General features: G+C 42.8%; 1 protein-coding gene across 1 annotated transcript; it reads left to right on the top strand.

Moving 5' to 3' along the window:
• The first annotated feature begins 7877 nt into the window (after positions 1-7877).
• LOC136544009 (probable LRR receptor-like serine/threonine-protein kinase At5g59680) lies at positions 7878-22046 on the top strand. Its single transcript, XM_066536301.1, has 13 exons — positions 7878-7950; positions 8062-8620; positions 16752-17236; positions 17522-17657; positions 17770-17841; positions 19222-19293; positions 19366-19443; positions 19564-19721; positions 19815-20092; positions 20191-20317; positions 21167-21235; positions 21342-21531; positions 21647-22046. Exons 1-13 carry the CDS (start codon positions 7878-7880, stop codon positions 22044-22046), a joined length of 2697 nt encoding a protein of 898 aa, XP_066392398.1.
• The last annotated feature ends 1794 nt before the right edge of the window (positions 22047-23840 follow it).

Genomic DNA, 23840 nt, shown 5'->3' with positions numbered 1-23840 from the left:
TCCAGAACTCAACCATGAAGTGCTCGGGGGCTTGCCGGTCCTAGGATACTTTTGCAACTAGAGATAGGACCAGTTGCTGACCACGCTATGAACCAAGCTGAGAAGATGAAGCTGGAGATATCACTAAGTCCTTTCAGTACTAACAAGAACACAAAGTTTATGAAGACAACGGTCTACACCTGGTTGTTTACAAGTCACAGACAAAAGCCAGACAAGCACTCGACAAGTCAAGGAAGTCTGTCAAGACATCAATCTTCATATACCGAGTTGTTTACAAGACAAAAACACTCGACAGATCAAGAAAGTTTGCCAGGAGTCTGTCAAGACATCAATCTTCATATACCGAGTTGTTTACAAGACAAAAACACTCGATAGATCAAGAAAGTTTGCCAGGACAATAATTTACCAAAGCCGAGTTGTTTATGAGACAAAGAAATACAGACAAAGAAGACATCAACAAAGAACAAAAAATCTCCATTCAATTTTCAAGTATAGTGCTTTGTTACAGAAGCTAGAATACAAGAGTCGATTACATCAGGCATTGTCATCAGGAGAAGAAACATCAATGTTAAGATTATCTACAATCTTCCTAGCTAAGTCATCAACCTCAGGCTCCAACCTCTCAACAGCATCCAAGTACTCTTGGGTCTCGGCTTCATCGGCAACCTTGGACAAAGGAAAGTCCGGAGAAAGAACCTGAACCTGGGCAAGGATGTTCCTGGTACACAGATGGGCATATCTCTTCATAAACTCCTAGAAACGAGTCGACACTTGGGGAATAAATTGAGCCCAAGATTGACCGTCATCCGCTAGAGTCCGAAGAAGGTCGGCTACTAACCGAAAAGACTTCCACAAAGCATTCCAGTTATTAGTAGCCATTGCCAACCTACCAGTCAAGTCTTGAACAATCTTTTGGGCCTACATAAGATCCCTGTCAGCTCCACACCTAATCAACTTAGCAAGTGCAAGTTCTTCTTCAGCTCGAGTAATTACCTCCTCAGCTTTGTTGTGGTTAGTATGGACGAGTGTCTTCATCTCCTCGATACCCTCCGAGAGCTTCTGCTTTTCAACTCAGAGAGCTAGACTAGGCAACAGAAACAAGTCAGCGGAAAGGAAAATCAGAGTACAAAAGAAAAAAACAAAAAGTCAGCAGAAAGGGAAACCAGAATACAAAAGGAAACAAAAAGAACCCACAATACCTTTGCACTCGTTCTTCGCAGCATCCTTCTGCTTCTCTACCTCTACCACCTAGGCATGAAGAGTTTTCTCCTCCTGTTGGTGCGTCGGACGCTCGGTCTCCAACTCGGCCTAGAGGAGGTCAAACTCAGCCTTTAGGGCGCTTACCTCAGAAGACAACTTTTTCTCATTTTCGGACGAGACAAAGAAGCCGGTATGATCCCGAGAGAAAGACTGAACAAAAAGAGAGAGAGAAGGCATAAGAAGAAAACAAAGATCGAACATCCAAAGAAACAACTCCTAAAAAACTCACCTAAAGCTTTTCACCAATGGAAGTCGAAACGGCCCCCCAGGCAGCAGTCAACTTTGACAAACGATGGGTGGCGTTGAACTGTAGCAACACATCATCGTCCAAACGCTGACTGCTGGTTCCAATGGGAGCAGAGGGAGAAGCCGGCGTAGGCAAAGAAGGCAGAACCAGGGCTGTATCCTGGGAAGCCCTGGCTACCTCCCCAGAAGTACCCACCGCTGTGGCCACGGTCACCTCCGGAGCAACAGGATCAGCAGCGGTAGGGGACCCGACTTCCCTCACTACTACCTTGCTGACCGAACATTCCAAGTCCAGAGACTCAGCGCACAGAGGTGGGTCAGAGGACTGAGAAGAAGTAGGTGAAGGGTCAAGGGAAGGCGAGGGTCTACAAAATCATAAGAAAAATCGATGATAAGAATATGAGTCAGGGAAGAACAGAGAGAGAAGCAAAAAAGCATAACAAGGAATCACTTACTCAGCTATCTTCTTCCTCATAAAACCAAAAGAAGACCTCGCAGGGGGAACCATGGCAGCAAAAACATCCCCACCACTCGGCGGCAGGAGCGGTGTAGCCAATACCGGAGCCCCAGAAGAACTCGGTACCGGAGCTATGGAAGAACCCGGTGCAGGAGCCTCAGAAGAACTTGTACCCAACGACCGCTTACTACAAAGAGATCAAGACCAAAATCAGAACAAAAAGAAGGTTTCAACTACAGGAAAGCAAGAAAACAACTCACCGACGAGTAACAAGGGCAGCATCATCATCCTCTTCCGCCTCACTCTCGACCAAGGTTGCCAAAGCACCAGCTGAAAAAGAACAAAAGTACTTGGTTCAAGGTAAAAACAAGAAGACAAAGGGACAGAGTGTATTAATATGCTCACCTAAGAGCATGCTAGCTACAACTAGAGTACCTAGATGAGTACTTGACTGGCAGGACTTCTTAGCAGAAGACAAACCAGAAGAACTTTCAGCTCGCCCCCTCTTTCCGACACTACGAGGGCCTCGAGGAACTAGACGAGGAACATACTCTTCATATATGTCAGAAAATGTGGAAGAAACACCAAGAAGCATTACGGCGGTTTGCGACTTACTAGTTAAAGAAGCCCCAGCAAGACTACCCCCAGCCCCTACAATGGCAGGGAGGTCGTGAAGGGGAATCGGGTCAACAAAGTTACGCCCCAATTCCTACGAAAAGAATAAGACAACAAGACAAGGAAGATTAAGCGAAAATAGATACAGCAAAAAGAAATACAAAAAGTACTCGCACAAAGAGAAAACAACTTACAGCTAGAGGTGGGTTCCTTGCACAGAACTCAGAGATGGCAAGCGGGACAACGCTTGTTCCTTTCAGCATCTTCTGAAGACGCTCGAGTACCTCCTCATCGGTCAACTCAAGGGCAGGGACCATGCGTGAAGGATCCTCAGCCCCAGAGTACTCAAAGCCAAAGTTCTCTCGCTCCTTCAGAGGCTGAACACGACGGCGAAGAAAACTCGAGACGATTCCGAAACCGGTCAAGCCCTGCTGCTTCAGAATGCTTATCCGCTCAAGGAACGGCTGGATCGCCTGGAGCTCGTCCGACGTTAGGGAGTTCTTTTCCCACCAGTCGTTAACCGAGGGACCAGATCCAGAATGAACGGCGAGAGAAGGAATCAAATTGGTGGCATAGAACCAGTCAGCACGCCAATCCCTCATAGAATCAACCAGGTCATAGTCAAAGAACTTGCTTTTAAGACCTTGGCGAAACTGAATCCCGCAGCCACCAAGAACGTTGGTGTCTTCGTGGCGGGGTTGAGGCTTAAGACGAAAGAAGTGACGGAAGAGAGAAAGAGAAGGAGGAATTCCAAGGAAAGCTTCACAGAGATGTACAAAAATAGAAAGATGGAGAACGGCATTGGGAGTAAGATGGTTCAAACTAACCCCAAAATAACCGAGAAATTGATGAAGGAAGGCGGAAGCAGGAAGGCAAAGTCCAGCATGGATAAAGGAGACGAAGAGAATAATCTCACCAGGGCCTGGAGAAAGGACCCGATGCTCACCTAGAGCTCTCCATTCAGCAATGTCCTTGCTCTGGATCAGACCATCGCTAACAAGCTCACGAAGCTGGTCTTCAGTCGTTGTCGGAGCCGGCCAAGCCTTCTGGGCAGCCCTCATGGCCACGAACTCTTGGTTCTTGATCATGGAAAGTGATGACTCCTCGTCCACAAAGGTTGCTTGGGACTTACTCACGGCTTTCTTCCTACCCATGTACTAACGGAGGCAAAAAAACACTAGGGAAAGAGAAGGCTCGGACGGCAACGCTCAATGGCAGTGGCAATGGCGACGGCGGAGTTGCGAAGGCTAGGGTTTTTTCAAAGGCAAAGGCAGGGTACCAAAGAAAAGGAGGACAAAGGCCTTTAAATAGATTTTACACCGGTAAAAACGCGGCCCACCAGGCCCGTTAAAACACGGTATGAGTACGCAACGGTCCATTTACTGACACAGCTAAAATGATGGAAGGCACAAATCCACACAATGGTACAGTTCAATGGGCAGATTTCGGACTTATCCATCCAGCAAAATGGCAGAGTTACCATATGGCTGCAAAAAGAACTCATCAGCCATGAAGCAACGGGAGGTTACCTCACAAGGAACATAACAACCTGGTTCAAACATAAAGAACTTGAGAATCTCATAGACAACCAGGACATCAGCAGAATAAAGAATGACAACTCAGAAGACAAGATTCTCTCTATTACAAATGACTTCAAAAGATACAAGATTACACATCTTACAAGACCCAACGAACTTGGACCACGAAAAGCAAAGTAGCAAAGAGGAACCTAGACACGGCTAGGCTCTGGAACGACTACGTGTTCCAAATTACTACTCGGAAGGACAAACCGCCCTCGACTACATATTTTCTTCAAAGGACGGACGCAGTGCATCTAGGGCGGAAATCAGCAGCACGGCAGGACAACATGGAGCGAAGAAGGTCGGCAGGCATCTGTCTACCCAAGACCGATGTGATACTGGATATGGTGTTGATCTACACTGGACAGTCTCAGGGTAGGCAACGAGGATCAACCCAGAACTACCAGATGAAGGAACGAAGCCCACATCACAAGACTTCCTCCAACTACCGCCATGTACATCCTGGTACATTGCTGCTGCAGGATTAGCCTACCTCTAATCCCTATCACAAGACTCCCTCCAGCTACGGCAAGACACAAAAGAACCGCAAAATAAACCCGGGGGCTGCTCTACTTCACAAACTACCACATTCATGACTACAGAGACTTCAGAACAAGCAACAAAACGCTCAACGAATCAAAACAACACTCCAGGAGGGTATTTATAGACCGAAGGAGCGGTGCACATGGACCAGGAGCACAAACGAAACTAGCCTAACAAAGGACATAGTGAAAAGACAGAATTCAATGAAAAAGGACTCAGGCGTGAAGGAACAGTACTCAAGGACAAGCATATTCAGAAGAATATACCAACACTGTACAACTCGTGGACAAACAACATTCACACTCAACCACCACCATACAACTACATCTGACAACAGCAGACTACCAGAGAATATGCCAGGACCCTGCATCTGAGTTCTTCCTGAACAAAACAACCCGAATATATGCTCAGGGGCTGCAACAGGAGAGGTATGCAGTTCTTTCGAACAACTCAGATTCAAGACCCTCCAACTTTTTATTCTAAATAGCAAGAGGCTCGGGGGCTACACTTAGTGAGTGCACTTTTTCATTCAAAAAAGCGCATGTCACCAAGAGGACTACTTCAAGACAACAGTTTCTCAAACAACATAAGATTCAAGACCCTCCAACTTTTTGTTCCAAATAGCAAGAGGCTCGGGGGCTACACTCATTGAGTGTACTTTTTCATTCAAAAAAGCACACGTCACTCAGAAGACTTCTTCAAGACAGACGACTTCAAGGCCACACGATAAAAAGAACCCGGATATAGCTAAATCCAAGCTCTTTTCGACAAAGAACCCGGGTATATGCTCGGGAGCCCTTCGACGAAGAATCAGGGCGATTTTAAGAAAAGACCCTCAAGCTCCTTGTGCCAAACAGCAAGAGGCTCGGGGGCTACATCCAAATGGGAGTACTTTTTTCTTCAAAAAGGTACACGCCATGCGAAGATCTCACGAAGCGCTACACGGTTTCGCTCAAGAAAGCACTCGGACGACGCTTGTTCCTGCTTGACAAGACTTGAAGGAACAAGACGAGGCTTTCAGAACTCAACCATGAAGTGCTCGGGGGCTTGTCAGTGCGGGACCCACGGGATACCCCGCAAGGAAGGGAGAACTAGTCTAACTAGGATTCTTCCCATGTAATCTTAGTAGTAGTATTATTCTGTAATCCTACTAGGAACTCTCATTGTAAACCGACTAGGACTCTGGCCTCCTGACTATATAAAGGAGGGCAGGGCTCCTTGGATCGGGGGTTCAGAGAACAATTGTACGATACAACACTTTACAATCAATCGAACGCAAAGGCTAACGCCGACTGGACGTAGGGCTATTACTCGATCAACGATCGAGGGTCCGAACCAGGATAAATCGACTGTCTCTTGCGTTTATCATCGAGTTCTGCATACGCTGAAGCCTGAACAAACTGCCCCGGGGACCCCGTGGCAGGCTATCGGTGGTAAAACATCGACACCTACCGCCAGCACAAATTTGATTTGTACTGGCAGCATCCTTAAGAGAACCCCAAGTGTAAATAAATGATTTCTACTGGCAGCAAATCCGCAAGTAAAGATGAATTTACACTAGCGGTTTTTTAACCTAGCGACACTATAAATGATTTGAAATCAGTTATTTTGAATTTTCAAATGATCTCAGATGCAGAAATGATCTAAACAAAACTTGTAGTACATGAAAAATGTACAACTTTATAGTTTACTACTTTTTCATTTGAAATCATTTAGGGCTAGAAATTATGTTTTAGGATTAATAATTTTGAAATTATGTTTTTAGTTTTTCAAATGACATTGCATGGAAAAATGCCCAATAACAAAGTTGTAGATCTCGATGGGATCTTAAACTTTATAGTTGAAATTCTTTTCATTTCAATTTGTTTAGAGCCTCAAATATTCATTTCAAAGTCCAATAGAGTGAATACGAGGAGAATGTTTCTGCTGTTTAATCACAAGTGACTTTAGGATGTAGTAGTAAAAGGAGCAATCCTCGAGGCATCTAGCCTTTCACACTGGCTATTCCTAAAAATGCCATTGCAAATTGGAAAAATACAGCTAGTAAAAACATTTTCTGTACTAGTGTAGATTATGATCTTCGAGCACTGGCCCCTCAATGAACCAGCCAATAAAAGAATTGCATTATCGAATTCGGCGAAGCTATCTTATATGGAACTCACAAATGAACTTAACTGACCACGTACCCTGGAAATGGAGCATTTCTATGGGCGTTGGAATACCAACAGTCCCTAAAAAATGATTGTTAGAGACGGCTAGTTAATTTCTAGAAACAGATACCAACAGGACACTGTGAAGCTCTCTTAGGCCATTTTTAATGGAGAGTTTCATGGTGTTATTTTTAAGACTGACACATCATATAAAAATAAAATGAAACATCCATTAATTCTCAATGCGAAGTTTCATTTTATAGTTTCCTAAACATTTAATTTCATGACTTAGTTTTATCTAGATGAAACTCACATCTTCTCTTTCTTCTTAAAAGCGTTGCCATATCATAAAAATACTTATGTGGTGGTCTATTAAATTTAGAGATGGACTTTTATCCTACAATTTCTGGAAAAAATGGGACTCTAAAATTGCTTCAGTAATAGTGAGTGAGACCTTATTTGTTCAAGATCAACTCTCCTAGGAGGTTGTATCTTTCCTGCCACTGCCTTAAAGTTTTACTTGTCAAATTTCTCAACCAAACTGACGTAAGGTGACATTCAACTGTACCTGTCACGTTGAAAAAATAATGTGACATTCTCAACCAAACTTCTTCCTTTCGTAGCATGTTTGTGTTCGAACAGTATTATAAAGGTTTGAGTATTGGAGCAATGAAAGGAAGAAGTCGTTATTAGGCATCATGAGAAGAAGAAACAAACAACCAAATTAATTAAGCATTTCACGGCAAGTCCACACTGCACTGTATGGCAACTACTACGAAAGAGTAAAACTTGAAACTAACCAAACCCATACATATGGCAGCAGACGCAAGGACAAGATAGGTGAAATAATAAGTAACTAACAACCACGAGCGAAAAAATAGCATATTTTGTAGCACATTGAGGGGTCATAAGAAGCTTTCCTCTCCATTGAACGCCCTTGCTTGCATTGTGAAAAGTTCTCGTGGCTGGTCATTCCTACTAGCAGCTAGCTTGTTGTGGTGCTCGCTCCTGTTTCACGTCGGATCCATGGCGGTGTTCTTGGTTCTTTGGGCTGCGTTGGTGCTCGTGTTTGCTCTTCATGTCGTCGGCGATGAGATAGGTTCGATCTATATATACGAGTCAGATCCTACTTGTTACCCTCGAGAGTCGAGAGAATCAGAGAAGTGATGATATCACTCGTGCTGTCGTGCATGAACTAATGTCTATGCAGAATTGAGCATCGACTGCGGCCTTGACGACAAGTACAGTGACTACATGGACCCCAACACCAACCTCAGGTATGTCCCCGACGGCACGTTCGTCGACGCCGGTGAGAACCACGTGGTGGCCACGGCCGCTGCCGACCAGGCGAAGAACGGGCGGGTGGACGCCATCTACTCGCTCAGGAGCTTTCCCTCCGGCAAGTGGAACTGCTACGCGCTCCCCACCGCCACCGCGGCCACGTACCTGGTGCGGATGCAGTTCTTGTACGGCAACTACGACAAACAGAGCAGCTCGTCGGTGCAGTTCGAGATCCACCTGGGCTCCGTACCGTGGGACACCGTCACCGTGGGGCCTGCCGACACCAACGCCACCACCAAGGAGGCGGTGTTCGTGGCGTGGGCGGGGTGGGCGCCGGTGTGCCTGGTCAACACCGGCCGCGGCACGCCGTTCGTGTCCGTGGTGGAGCTCAGGAAGCTCGGGGACGGGCTCTATCCGCCCGTCTCCGGTAACCAGTCCATGTCAATGTACGACCGCCGAATGATGGGGACAGACGCTCCAGTGACCAGGTATGGAAATCGTTCTTCCGGTCCATATGGGTGCAAATTGGCTGAGTGGTTTGTTTGGACTAGCTAGTACCATACATTTTTTTTCCCGCGTACCCTTGTATGCACGCACAGGCACTCCTATTAGCGCATACGCGCAAAACACGTTACCCATACGAGCACTGAGAGATCGAGTCGACAGATTTTGAAATGGGCGAAATCACCTCATTGCTGATACAAAAACATACTACGACGTTCCACTAAACTTAAGAATAAATCCGACCCAGAAAAAAATTAGTAATTAGCTTCGATCCATGCCAAGTCAAGGATTTAAATCCCAGTAGGCATGTTCCAACACAAGAAACCTAACTGTAATTAACTGACCCTAGTTCGTGAACTAGTACAATAGTTTGTTTCACAAGATTATTCTCCATAGTAGTTTTGTATATCAGCCTAAAATTCAGCAAAATCTTATGAAATTAGTTAAGACAAATTACATATAATGCAATAGTTTGTAATCACATGCTTTTGTCTAATTTGACACACATTAGAGTACAACTCCATTGTCAATGGAAATTAAAGGGAAATATGGTAGAGAAAAAAAAACTAATAAAATAGCTAAAAGTAGTTGCACCAGATGAGATCTTAACTCATCTGAGTGCCAAATTGCTGAAAATTTTATTTGATTAGAAAATTTTGGGCATATTTTCCAGCAAAATTTGGTCAATTATATTGATGATGTTTTTAAGCAATTTTGGCTGATCAGTACTTTTAAATCCAACTTGCTATTTTTAAAATCAAGGTTAGCAAAGTGCTGAGCTCCATGCACCAAAAAATTAACTTAAAAAGCTTAAGGTGATTGAAAATGGCATGCAATTCGCTTAGGGCACTCTCAACAATAGAGTCGGCCTTCTAGCTCATATGAACTTAAAAAGGATAAAAATGAAGTAACCTAACATGCTACTTCCTCCGTTTGAAATTATAAGACGTTTTGATTTTTCTAATACATAGGTTTTACTATAAATTTAGATAAACACTATGTCTTGATGCATAGTAAAAGCAATGAATTAAAAATGGTCAAGAAGTCTTATAATTTGGGATGGATGGAGTACTATAGAAAAATATGTGGTCATAAACACACGAATCATAAAAAAGTGTATGAGCTTAGCTCTTCATGAAGAGGTAGCCTACCACTTTCTCTTCTTAGTGAATAAAATATTCTATACTTAGCTGTTTTAACTTTGTTGGAGCTGCCCTTATACGGTCATACCTCAACGCCACATCAACATGGTCCTCGTGTAAATTAGAAGCAGGCAACAATTATTTTTATTAAATTATGCCATCTACGACTATTAGAACTGAAGACCTCTTGGCCTGATGGTATATTGAGCTGCACGCATGAACTAATTTTCGACTTAAAAGTTTAAGCTTATAGAAAAGATGAACACAAAAGATATAGTTTTCTGTACAGATGTGGTTAGATGTGCACCCGCTAAACCATTATAGCATGCGGCATTTTTGTTTGGGAGTCGGCGTCATGGTAAGTATACAACTTGCTATATGTGTGACCAAGCATTGCCGTTTGATTGCACACCCTCCTTAACTCTAACAAGTTGTTCAGTTGTTGTATGTGATCAGTGTCATTTTCTCTTTTTGATATTTAATTGAAGGCTATTTTTGTTGCTGAATATCCAACTTCAATGGAATTGGTCAGTTCACACGGTCAACGTCGAAATATGCTGAGTACCATTATGAAATTGTGGTTATTTATTGTAAGACATTGCATCGATAATTTTTATTCATTTCTCAGTTTTCTAGAGATAAGATTGGGGAAATGTCCTTTTTGCCCTTATCTTCAACCTCTTGCCGACGTCTGTTCTCGTGCTCTCACCTCTTTGGCAGCCGCCGCCACACCTAGTTATCCCGCGCTGTTCGCATCCACATGCCACGCCGCCACCGGTGCCTCAACCCCCCTCGTGTTCACGAGCGCGGGCTGCCCAAGCCCCGATGGACTCAATGATGGCGCACTACACCACAACACCAAGATTAGCGATGGACGGTCTGACGCTAAAAGCGGCTACAGCGACAAACAATCTGACGCTAAAAAGTTATAGCGACAGACTTCTGCAGATGCTGTAAGTCCTGTCGCTAAAAATCTTTAGCGTCAGACAGTACTTTTAGCGATAGATAGTCCGTTGCCCTAAATTTTTTTAGCGACAGATAGTCTGCTGCTACTCTTTAGCGACAGACAATTTAATGTTACAAATGTTTTTAGCGATGGATGGTTTGACGAGATCATTTAAATGCATTTAATAAAAAAATAAAAGGCCATTTGGTTGCAAATTAATACAAAAGTAACATCATTGTGCACGTTTCTCATACAAATAGATTCATTCATGACCAAGTCCAAACACTCACTAAGACATACATATATGGTCAGCCATTACAAACATGAATCAATGATTCATCAATAATAAGTCTACAATATCAGCTACCTATATCCAAATGAGATCGACTAGCACCTAAATCAGCTTTGAGTGGCAAGTCATCCACAAACTTGCTACCTAGCACCCTAGCAGCCCCTGAAACCAAAACTAACATGCAATCAGCAACATGCTAACATAGATCCATGATCAGATAAAGTTACTATGCTTCAGTATGATGTATCATTACAAAAGTAGGAATCACTCCATTTTAGATGCATATAAACACTGCTTTCAAAAGAAGCAAAGTTACATGCCTGTAAAAATTGTAAACCTACACAATCGACAAGTCTATACTCTTTCACTACAGGATATAAATATTATTGATTTCGTCTAAGTAGTTGATTAGATGAAAAGCAAGGATGGCTTGTCATTTCTCCTGCTACTCAAAAATTCAGAACCTGAAACACATGGTTGAGCTGTTGCTGAACTGAAACAAGCCAAGACCAAGTTGCCGAACAGAGCGAGATGAGCTGCTGCTATTTCAATTGATTTACTGCAGTGCAATAACAGAATGATAAATATAACTCGGTTACAAATTGCAACTTTCAACTTACAGTGAGAGAATGAGATGACATAGTTTCACAAATATAATTCACATATTCAGTTTGCTCGAATACTAAAACTTTCAAACCTTACTATTTGCTACTTATCGATTTATACTAGGTCTGTTTATGCAGATGAAAATGTATAGGTACAATTCATAATTTGCTCAATTAATTAGTAACATTCAAAGGATTAACCTGGCAAGAATTTTAAAATCTGGGTTGCTTGTAAAAACCAAGTATTGCATAGATGAATAAATATAATGTAAACAGATTAGCAGAAAGCCAACATTTTTTTGAAGAAAATGTACAGTATAGAATCAATGTGAAAAAATGAGTTGTTGGTCAAATAGCAAACAGCATACCAAGTACTTACCCTAAGTCATATTTTTTTTACAATAATATTTCTAGAGCAGGTTACTGCTACTTCAATACTATGTGTTACTCAATTCCAAATGAGCAGAAAATGCTAGTGCACTACTTAAATCATGGAAGGAACAATGAGACTAGCTATGTTCAGTACTCGAATCTGCTAGGTACTGAATTCATAGACACAAGCTGGTATCAAACATATTTTATAGATCATATATTGACAAAACAAAAAATTCTGAGACCACAATACATGGAAGAAAAATTGACAAAAGAAAAGACAAGCAAGTCCTGTGGTACAGACTAAGAATATAGATTGCGGTTAGTTCCAAATCTGTGTAAAATTGAAAGCAGAGCCTGTGGTACACAGAGAAGGATATGGTATCTGTTAGTTGTGTAGATGGGAGCATTTGTGGAGGCGCTTGTGATGGAACAGCGCTAGTCTTACACCATAAGACCAACAGTGATCATGTGATGTAACATCGACTGATGCATTTTAATTTCAAAAGGAAATAGTAACTGGATTCTCAAGAATTATTTTCTCATGTATAAATATCATTGAACATTATTCAGTAACTTACCTGTTAAATTGGACTGACATTGTCTTCTCTGATTTGTGAAACATGAACCTAATAATAATACAAAAAGGAAGCTAGCATCAACAGGTTGTTGTAAGGTGACGAAAAAGGGCAACAAGAATCTGATGAAAAAGGACACTGTCACAGAATCAAGGCAAGACCATTTTTATTCCGTCATCCTTAACCTTTGAATGCAAGGAGCACTGCAGATAGTACTCTACTTAGTATGATGATCACTAGATATTGCTTTAACTCAGCTAAACATCCATTATTCTGAAATTGCTAAATTATTTATCCACTGGCTAGGTCTGAATTTGCCTAACGACAAACATGACACATGACATGAATAATTCAGCCATCCACTACTCTATATAGCAAAAACTATCAATTCATAAGAAGAGAAAAAAATATGGTGATAATCATGACAACTCCATCCTTTTGTTCAGTATATGCCACACTGTTATGAAAGGAGCACTGCAGGTAGTATTCTGTAGTCATCGATTTAGTAACATGCACACATCAGTGCAGATTAACTAAGAAAAAGAAAGCATCTATAAGACACAATCAGAAGGCTCAAGCTTTCTGAATTATTAGTACTGTTAATAAAACAGGAGCAGTGGAGGAAGCAGCTCCAGTAGTGAATACATACACATGGTGGTAGTAGCTCCAATAGTACGTGAATGGTGGAGGTAGGCAAGCGCTGCTCCAACATGCAGGAAAAAATAGCAAAGTGCAGATAAATAATTATCAGCATCATGGCAGCACTTCTTGTTTTACTCCTCTCATGAAAAATAGTAGTCAGTACCACTTAAAACTAAAAACACAGTAGTACATTCAGAAGAGTTATCTTAATTTTTGAAATATGAGGTTGGGACGAGCTCGCCTCACCTATGCTAAAACATATATAACAAACGCCAGCCCAGTCATAGAAAATACACCAGAGATGCACTATAAGGGATTCCTTAAGGTAATCACTACAACATCCAAATAAACGCTCCATCAGAAACTATGATTCGACTGGAGGTGCATGCTTATGCTTGCTGCTGAACAGTTAAAAGATATGCATGGGAGGGAGAAAGACCTAGTCGGCTTGGATGCAGAAGGCCTCCATGTTCACTCTTGCACCCACGCTAGTGAAAGACATGCCACCAGATCCAGAGTCCTAGCTCACTGCGGCCACGGGCGTCACCAATCTGACCAACCAAAGGTGCAAAGTCAGATTTTTTTATCATAAGAATAACAAGATCCTGGAGCTACATCTATAGGACAACTACTACTAACGCCATGGAGCAAGGCAAGCATTACCATAGAGGCATATGCTGACATAATAGTTCTGATAGGCAAAGCAACAATTGGAAAAAGACAGACATGCTACATATGCATCCACAAACTGTAAACCCCAACCACCGCAGATGAAGTTTGATTTTGTCTATAAAAAGAGCAAAGCATATCAATCCACACAGATGATGACAGATTAACTTGTAGTGAGCAAACATTTGCAAATTTTGTTCAGTTAATTTACCATCAAGGATATGTTATACTGAAAGCCCAAGTACTGGATAACAATTTGAGCACAAAGACTAAATTCACCTTTGTCAAGTGTAATCAGGGGCTCATTCAAGTTTGCAGTGAGAATTCCATCTTCTCTTAGTAATGCAGCAATAAAATGACACCGTGTAAGCCTATGACAAGATCAGACAAGACATGAACAGGTCAGAACTAAGGAAGAAAAAACAACCAGATATCATAGTACTGAATGCACTTCACAGAATACTAATAAGGCACTCAGAGTGGCATTTGCATTATTATTGGGCTCGTACAACCACAGTTTAATCAACAATAAAATAAATTGTTGCCAGCCAACACATTTACAATATAGACATTGGCATGCCGGGACCTTAATTAGGCAAAAAGATTGAACTAATAAGAGCTGCAATTATTAAACAATGATTAGGCAATGGAATTTAAAAATCCCCCTGCAGTTCGAGTTACACTTTACCTGCACACCAAACTGAAATTTAATGATAAAAAAATAGTACATTGCTTCTGTAGCGGCAAAGAGAACACAATTCATCCAACCAAAGTGCTGCAACCTAACAGTGAGGAGCACAAGTGAGCCGAGCTGCAGCTGTTGGGATGGATCAGCAGAGAAGGGAGGGGGGGGGGGGGAGATGAGAGTAGAGCATTGTGACTGATAGGGATGTACAGGTGAAGAGGACTACCAGAAACCACCTGGATCCATGGGAGGCTGCCATAGTCGCCGTCCACCTTGACGGATCCAGCCATGGTTGCCGAATCCCACAGTCTCCTGTATGTCTCTGGCCGTGGGCACCGTAATTTGACCCACACACAAGAACTCGCTGAGGGAGAGGCTAGAGAGTGGAGGCCAGCGCGCCGTCAGTAGGAAGGCCTAGGCCGCGTTCCACATCTAGAGCGGCGGCCGGATTGGGAAGGGGATTGGGAAGAGGTCGGCTCACTGGATTGAAGGCGCGGATGCGCCCTGCCCGCCGGGCTCCTCCGCGTGCGTGACGGGTCGAAGATAGGAGGCAGCTGCTCGCATCACCGCCCCTCGAGCCGCCATGGAGTACCAGCTAGCATCCTGTCGCTGCCATGGAGCTTGCCGCCGCCATGCTCGGCCTCTGGATCTGAGAGAGGATAGGAAGCAGGGAGAGAGAAGAGCGGAGAGGGAGGAGTCGAATCTGAGGGAGAGAGATGCGGAGGGCCGCGAAGTGGTGGATGGGGCGCCGGCGCTCGGGGCGAGGTGGGTCGCGCGAGGCTGGAGCTAGCGCTAGCCGATGGAGTGACGATTTGGAGAGAATTGGGAGGGAGAAGAGCAGCGGCGGCGCTGATTTATGGTAGAAACATTTCCACCTGTACTATGGGCCGGGCTAAAATTCACGCTTGAGCTGGGCTCAGGTGGGACCATTTTTTAGCGACAGACTGTATGACGATATAAGTCACTTTAGCGACAGACAAGCAAACGGTGATTGTGAATACGTATACCGACAGACATTGAATCGCTAAATGAGGATTTAGCGTCGGATGGTCTCTGAGTTATCTTTAGCATCGGATCATCCATCACTAAATATAATTTTTAGCGTCAGATGTCTGACGGTGAAGCGGTGTTGTGGTGTAGTGGCGGTGGTGATGAAGCCCTTGCCGCTGGACCTACTAGCGGTGGTGCTAATGGGGGCAAGCAGGTCTTCCTCCGTCTCGCTCCCTCCTCGAGCCTTCTTGGGTTCTCCCCCCACCACGTTCCAATCCCAATCATGACCCAGCTAGAGGCGACACAAGGCGAGAAATTCCCCCATCCCCACGCCACCACCTCATCTCCCCATTTCCTCTAATCCAATCATCTCCAAGCACCAAATCCCACCCACCCGTTGGGAGGATCCACCCAGAAGATCCTAGCCATAGCCAGCCATGGTGTGCAAGCCAGAGGAGCTACAGCCGTCAGTGTCCTAGGGATCTATCGCTTCTCCACAAAGGTCCTCCGTGGCTCGCACCTCCCGTTCTTCGCACGCATCATGGCCGCTTTCGCCCCCCCCCCCCCCCCACTATGTGCTCTGCGCACTCTTCCTCCTCCATATCGCCATCTCCCATGCACTCTTCACCCACATCAACTCCGACGACATGACGCTCGACGCCTCCTCCCTAGGCACCGGCAGCGTTTGCCGGAGAGGTGAGAGCACGAGAACAGGTGTCCGCCAGAGGTTGAAGATAAGAAAAAAAAGACATTTTCCCCACTTTCTCTCTCTGCAAAACACAAAAATGAATAAAATAATCGGTGTGGTGTTTTATGACAAATAACCGCAATTTCATAATAGCACTCAACATATTTCGTCGTTGGTGGTGTGAACTGGTCCATTGAAGTTGGATGTCGCTTTAATTAAACTACTCTGCTTATTTTAAATTATAAGATATTTTTGGCATTTCTAAATACGTTGTTTTTATTATGTATCTAGATATAGTGTATAGCAAAAACTACAAATCTAGAAAAGCAAAAATATCTTATATTCCCTCCATTCCAAATTTTGAGTCGGGGAGTGTACGTCATTGGATACGATCATTGGCTAGCACGCACACTCACCTCTATGAATATACGTACGCAAACCCTACCCAAATCTAGTCAGTTTTTAATTAACTCACATTACTCTCTTTCCTATTGTTCTTTTATAAGGCATCCGACAGATACGCACGACCGACTCTGGTATGGGAAGAGCGGCCCACAGTGGAGAAACATGTCGACGCAGCTTGACATCCAGCCAGACCCCAGCTTCGATGTGCCCTCGCCCATTCTCCAGAGGGCCATAGAACCGGCCGGCAACAACAGCACGTCGCTCACCGTCATCGCAGGGAGAGATTACAGAAATACGTACCGGTTCATGGCCTTTCTGCACTTCGCCGATTTTAACAACACCCAAGTCCGGGAATTCGATATATACGTGAACGACAAACCTTTGATCTCGAAGCCGTATAGCCCACAATATCTTGCAGATTCCTGTGTGCGCAGCCCTGAGTGGTATACTGCCCCCGACGGCAAGCACAACATAACCCTTGTCGGCACTGCAGCCTCCGTGCTTCCACCAATGCTCAATGCGCTTGAGATATACACTTTGATCGACTTGGATGATGCTCTGGCTCCATCAACAATGCCTAATGATTGTGAGTTCTCGGTACCCTCATTCCTCCTGATGTATATACAATACTCCCTCCGATTCGGTCTAAATCATAAGTCATTTCTTTTTTTTTTTTGCGAATTAGTCATTTCAATTTTCTAGTTACGTAGCTTTGCTACCCATCTAGATATGCAACAATACAAGTCCTTTTTTGCACCATGAAATATTCTTCAACCACTACTGGTTGTGTCAAAAAATTAGCGCCCCCTAGCTTACTTATAATGATGCATGTCATGACCTGATCATCACATTCATTATTGTGACATGCTAGTTGATGCTATTATGGGTATTAAACTCAAGTATTTAGTCAAGAGAAACTGGACGGGGGATCCATGTTTCCCAGATACATTATGGAATGGCGTGATGTGCAACAATCCAAGTGCTGACCTTGCTAGGATAATATCACTGTGAGTATTTGTAAACATCGTTTCGAATATATTGCATCGTGATTCTTCTGTGATTCTTATGTTTATGATTTTTACTTGTGTTGATTGACTTGAAAACAATATTCTGCTCCAGGAATCTCTCCAACAGCGACTTGAGCGGTGAAATATCTCTGAATTTTACATCGCTCACGGCACTGGAAACTTTGTGAGTGCTAGAAACAGTGCTTCACTGGTTACTACACTATATTGTTTCAATTGATACGGTTTTTGTTGGCTTAGAGTAATTTTAGAAACTTTAACAACACTTGTGATTAAAGTCACTCAATGATAGAGAACCAAACAGTACATTAGGGATTGCACCTAGCTAGACGCTTATTGGATAAGTTCGTTTCTGCAGCCTACACCTTTTGCCAATATATTGTACTGGTCTTAAGGTTTTGTTCCACTGAAACCACTGTATCTACTTTTGCAAGTTTTAATCCTTAATTCTACCTAAGTCACTCTCTAAGCTTAAGCTTCCAGATGTTCATGCTAGCACAAAAAAAAAACTCCACTATGGATCACTAGAGAGAGAAGTCCTCCTAACTTTGCCTAGAGAAGTCACAAAAACAGAAGGTAAAAGGTAAAGGTTTTACAGAAGAAATTAACCAGTAGGGGCGCTTTGCCCCTCCTGATTCCTAAAAAACTTCATCTAGAGGGGTGTACCCAACCTTTTAGAATGGTACTAAGACGATCTGTGAGCCTTTATGTCAGAAGCCTGAATGGGCAGCCTCTCAAATAGAGGCTCTATGGCCTCTACCAAGTAAGCAAAAATAATGCACCAAGTTTAAGTTAGGGCAAATCGCCAAAACAAATTGTTGGCATGTTTCTCATTCTTTTTTGTTTGAATTTCTATAACATGTTATTATTCACAATACCTTCTTTGTTTCACTAAAATTAATATTGACAATACTATGAAAGTATTGACATATCCAGTGGTTTAATTTCAAATTTAGACAGATTTATATGCAAAGCTTAGAATGTTATTTGACCACGCACACATTAATTCTAAAGCATCAAACAAAAGAATGAAGAAGAGTAACAACAAGCATCATGCTTCCTTTAGGAGCATGAATTAGGCTTGTAAACTTTCTTATCAATTGAATTGATGAGACCATTATAGGAGAGCCTTTTTCTGACATCCTTATTTCCGTATGCCTACATGTTTAATTTACTCAACTTAATTAGTACTCAGTCTTTGAAATATATTCCTCTTTGATGATAATCATATTCTCTGATATAAATTGAATGGCATATTGGAATATTTGAAATTCATTGATGAAGGACCACGGCATACTCGCCATTTTGCATGACTTTCCTCTAATTGAGTAATCTATATGGATTCGTTTTATACCCCACAAGACTTGACACAATATTGGGTGATATGTCACAAATCATGCTCTACATCTTGATGTACCTAATTACCATATTTTGTTATTCACTTATAGTTTGGGATACGCGCAGGTATACCTCTATTTTGTTTGAAGAACAAGGTTATTTGATTTTTGACATTCCTAATAAGTTGTGCACACATGATACATTTCAGGGATTTGTCTTATAACAACTTAAATGGACTCATACCTGATTTCATAACAAGTTTGTCATCACTTCAAGTTCTGTAAGTAAATGTATTTGGCTGCAAATTTAATCTAGGCTGGGGACAGTACCATTTGACTGTCACTTTCTACAGAAATTTGTCTGGCAATCATCTGAGTGGCCCGCTTCCAGAATCTTTTTGTAAAAATCTCACACGACAACTTGTTCTCAGGTTTTGGCTTCCTTCTTGATGCTTCAAAATTTGTTGTAGCTGTTTTATGTGATTCTCAAAGAGACGATTTTTCTTTTTTCTTTTAAAAAAAACTGATCTGATTGTCTTTTTCAATTTTAGCTATGACCAGCTTGTTGTTGGGCCTCTGTGCGCTCAAAGAACAAATCCATCAAGAAAAGGGACAATTGTCAAAGCTGTCTCAATAGGGGTATCTGTGCTGGTAGCGGCTATACTTTTTCTTGGATATTTCATCTGGAGAAAGAAAATACATCCCAACGGTGTGTACTTATTCATTTTGTCACCTGCATTAAGTATACAGATATTCGAAGTTTTCTAAATCTGGTATATCTGTTATATATGTCTGAGACTAGTGGGACCAGAATCTACATATGACGATCTTGTGAGAGATCCAGAACTTGAGAATAATGTTCCTAGAAGTGCAAAAGGCCATGGTGGCAACCTGCAAAATAGCGAGAGTCGCCAGTTCACGTACAAAGAGCTGGAGAAGATAACTAATAATTTCGAAGGTTTCATAGGACATGGAGGTTTTGGCCATGTGTACTGCGGCCGATTAGAAAACGGTACTGAGGTTGCTGTCAAGATGCGTTCTGAGTCATCACTACATGGGCTGGATGAGTTTCTGGCTGAGGTGTTGTATTCAGTCATAAAAAAAAGTGCACAGAAAATTTAGAAGTCCATTTTTTATAATCATTATAATTTCCTTTGTTTTTGTACCTTGTTAATTAGGTTCAGAGCTTGACAAAGGTGCATCACAGGAATCTAGTTTCTTTGGTTGGTTACTGCTGGGAAGGAGATCACTTGGCATTGGTTTATGAGTACCTGTCTCAAGGCAGTCTTTTTGATCATCTGAGAGGTTTGTACTTGCAGTCACTCATAATTGACTACTAAGTAATAATCATCTGAATGCATTTAATTTGCCCTTGAGATTAACTGCTAGATATTTTAATGTCCAATTTTTTTTGGGTTATCTATTCTCCCGTCTGAAGGGCAGGCCTAGTGTAGTGGTGAGAGCTGTCCCACTGAGTCACCAGGTCGTGGGTTCGAAGCAGCCTCTCCGCAGATTTTGTGAAGGGAAAGCTTGCCTCGGTTGTTCCCTTCCTAGACCCCACTCATGTGGGAGCCTCCGGCACTGGGTCTGTCCTTTTTATCTATTCTCCCGTCTCCAAATAATTACGCATATCTCATTTTTTGAGGAGTCAAATTCTTTTAAGTATGACTAGATTTATAGAAACTAATATCAAAATTTGTATTTGCTATTGCTAATATCTTTATTATGAAAATATATTTCACTATTAATAAAACAATTCTTATTACTCATCATAGATATTAGTATGTTTTATTTTGTCAAATATAAAAAGTTTGACTCCTCAAAAAATGATCTGTGCAGTTATTTTAGGACGAAGGAAGTAGACCTCTATCATCTGAAGTAGTTGATGTTATTAAATCATGGACACACGTTCTGTTCTTATGGGAGCTAGACACCCTTTTATTTTGTTCTATCTGAACATCTAAACAGTAGGATGAGAGATGAGTAGAAATGGATAACGCTTTATTTCCTTTATTTAATGTATGACGTGTGTATTCAATTTATCAAACTGTTGGTCCTATTGTGTGTAAGTTGTCCAATTTACTTATGAAAAAAAAAACTAGAAACAGAAAAATATTTCCATCAACAATGTTCTTTTCTGCTGATACAATGCAGGTAAAAATGGTGTTGCTGAAACCTTGAATTGGGGAACACGTGTACGAGTAGTGCTTGAAGCTGCACAAGGTATATTTTAAATTTGAGGAAGAAAAACATGGTCCTTAAGCAAATCCTCCATACACTCTTCTTTGTATATAATTTGATTTTGTGGAACTTGCTGTGCCATACATAGGCCTGGATTATCTGCACAAAGGATGCAACCCTCCAATAATCCACCGTGATGTGAAGACCAGCAACATTCTCCTGGGTCGAAATCTGGAGGCCAAACTAGCAGATTTTGGACTTTCGAAAACCTATCTAAGCGACAGTCAGACTCACATATCAGCCACTGCAGCTGGCACATCGGGTTACATCGATCCAGAGTGAGTATGCATGCCCCTGCTCGTACAAGTGTTTATGATGAAAGTAATGAAACAATCTTATTGGTAACAGCATCACTTCTTGTTGAACGCACGCTCTTGCCTGCTGTTTCTTCAGGTACTACCACACTGGTAGGCTCACCGAGAGCAGTGATGTCTATAGCTTCGGAGTTGTTCTGCTGGAGGCAGCCACCGGCAAGGCTCCGATACTGCCAGGCCATGGCCACATCGTTCACCGAGTCAACCAGATGATAACTGCAGGTGAAGACATCAGTCGTATCGCCGATGCGCGCCTGGAAGGTGCCTACGATGTGAATTCCATGTGGAAGGTGGTGGACACTGCGAACCAGTGCACTTTAGATGCTGCTGCTCAAAGGCCAACGATGGCTACCGTGGTGGCGCAGCTGAAGGAGAGCATGGCATTGGAGGAAGCTCGTGAGTCGGATAGTAGCGTCAGGGCAACTCTAGGGGGTGATATCTCAGCTTTGCTCTCCGCAGGTGGTCCATCTGCGAGATGAATCGAAGATGCACCACCACTTGCCTCCCACCACATATATTTGCCCTGATTTTGTGGTTTTGAACTACCCCTACTTGCCATATGTTACGATGATAAAATGTTATATTTGGCCTTAAAACCGTGTATTTGGCCCATGTACCTAGCAATGTTTATTAGTTTGGATCCAAGGAGAATATTGTATACACAATCAGAAAAAAAGACATGCCTTGCACACAAATTAGGTGTAGTTACTGCCCGGACAGTTGCGCCACTGCAATGTGGGCCGATAAGGGGCCATAACATGGCAGTGACACAACGCCATAGTCTAATCTTCAATGCAGAATCGTTGTGCTGCCAGCACTTTTCTGGTACTGTTCATATATTGTTTGAATCGTTGTGCTGCCACTGTTCAATCCACTCTTCGGTTGCTGTTCCTCGCTGTTCCCTATTGTGCTTATTGTTCAGGCGCTTTTCCATCTGCGCGGCTGAGCGCGTGTAGCGTCCTATATGTATTATTTGTTTTTAAATTGTTTGCATGCATTATTAATGCAAAAGCTCCTGGGCGCATCCATATGAATACGATGGAAAGAATGTTGGAAGGCTCAAGGTAAAGATGATTTGACTGATGAAGTGAACATCATTGAGAATACGAATTACGTATGGAAAAATGGTGATGATCAAGCAAGGGTAGGTTGTGATGGACTATGGAAGGGTGAAGGGCAAGCTAGAGACTTGGGTACGATAGACTATGCGGCGGTGAAGTGCGAATAGAGAGAGCTTGGTGCTAAAGGACCAAGGTAGTGAAGAGCGTGTAAGGCTTAGGTCAACGAAGACCATGTGAAGCTATGAGTGATTTGTATCATTTAAGAGAAGAAACTAAAAGAGTTGATGTCATGGATGGATATCAAGTGGCTTGAGAAATGGACAGTATATGGGTAATGTATGCTTGTGGGTTTCAGCATGAAGTTAAAGTGGATTTGTGCAAGGCAAAGGTATGAAGTGTATGTCATTTTATTTTACTAGACATGTGGTGATTAGAGAAGATTAAGATGGCCGAGTTTAGGGTAGATAGTCATACTATTAAAAGAGGCAGTGTTTTGCATTTCTATTGTCTATTGCCATTTGAGAGGTCTAACATTGTGTTGCCATTAAAAATGAGTGGTGGTTTGAACGTGGGTGAAAAACTTTTGAAAAATAGTTTTAAAATGTTAACTAAATCCTAAAGGTGACGGTTGTCTTGTGGGGAAACAACTGGAGTTAGCAATTTAAAAGGTTTGAGAAAGGCTTTCAGTGTGCTGTTTTTTCAGCAAGGGCAATCTGACGGGTGGGTTTGGCAGTCTGACAGTGGGTCTCTGATGGCTTGATTCGATTGTTGTTGACCGAGGGCTAACTCTGGTCGTCTCGGTCCAATATTGTCCTGCCTCAAGCTGAGCCAGATGGGTCGGCCAGTCTAACCGGCCATCAAGGTGGTTAGATCGCCAAGCCAGCGGAGCTCTCCGATTAGGGGGCGCAGGTGCACCGGAAGGCCATGTTGAGTTTGTGGCTTGCAGTCGCTCCATTGGGTGGCTGGTCTCTGATCACGCATGCTGCCGGTCAGTCCGCCGATCTCTATATTCGAGTCACCAAAGGAGGGTGCAAAATGTTTGTGCCCGGACAATTTTTACCGGCAGTTAGATTGGCCGAGGCGCAGTTAGACCTCCAGGACAGTTCCTCAGCAGTTGACTTCAGTTGACTAGCCATTGGAGAGTGGCCATTCTGATCGGGCAGAGGGGCGGTCTATAGTTTTCCAAACGTGCCGGCACGGCACTAGCCCGCC

This window comes from Miscanthus floridulus, chromosome 3 (genome assembly GCF_019320115.1).
Source record: "Miscanthus floridulus cultivar M001 chromosome 3, ASM1932011v1, whole genome shotgun sequence".
Lineage (NCBI taxonomy): Eukaryota > Viridiplantae > Streptophyta > Magnoliopsida > Poales > Poaceae > Miscanthus > Miscanthus floridulus.
The sequence above is the reverse complement of the archived record's forward strand: the minus strand, read 5'-3'. Positions and strand labels throughout refer to the sequence as shown.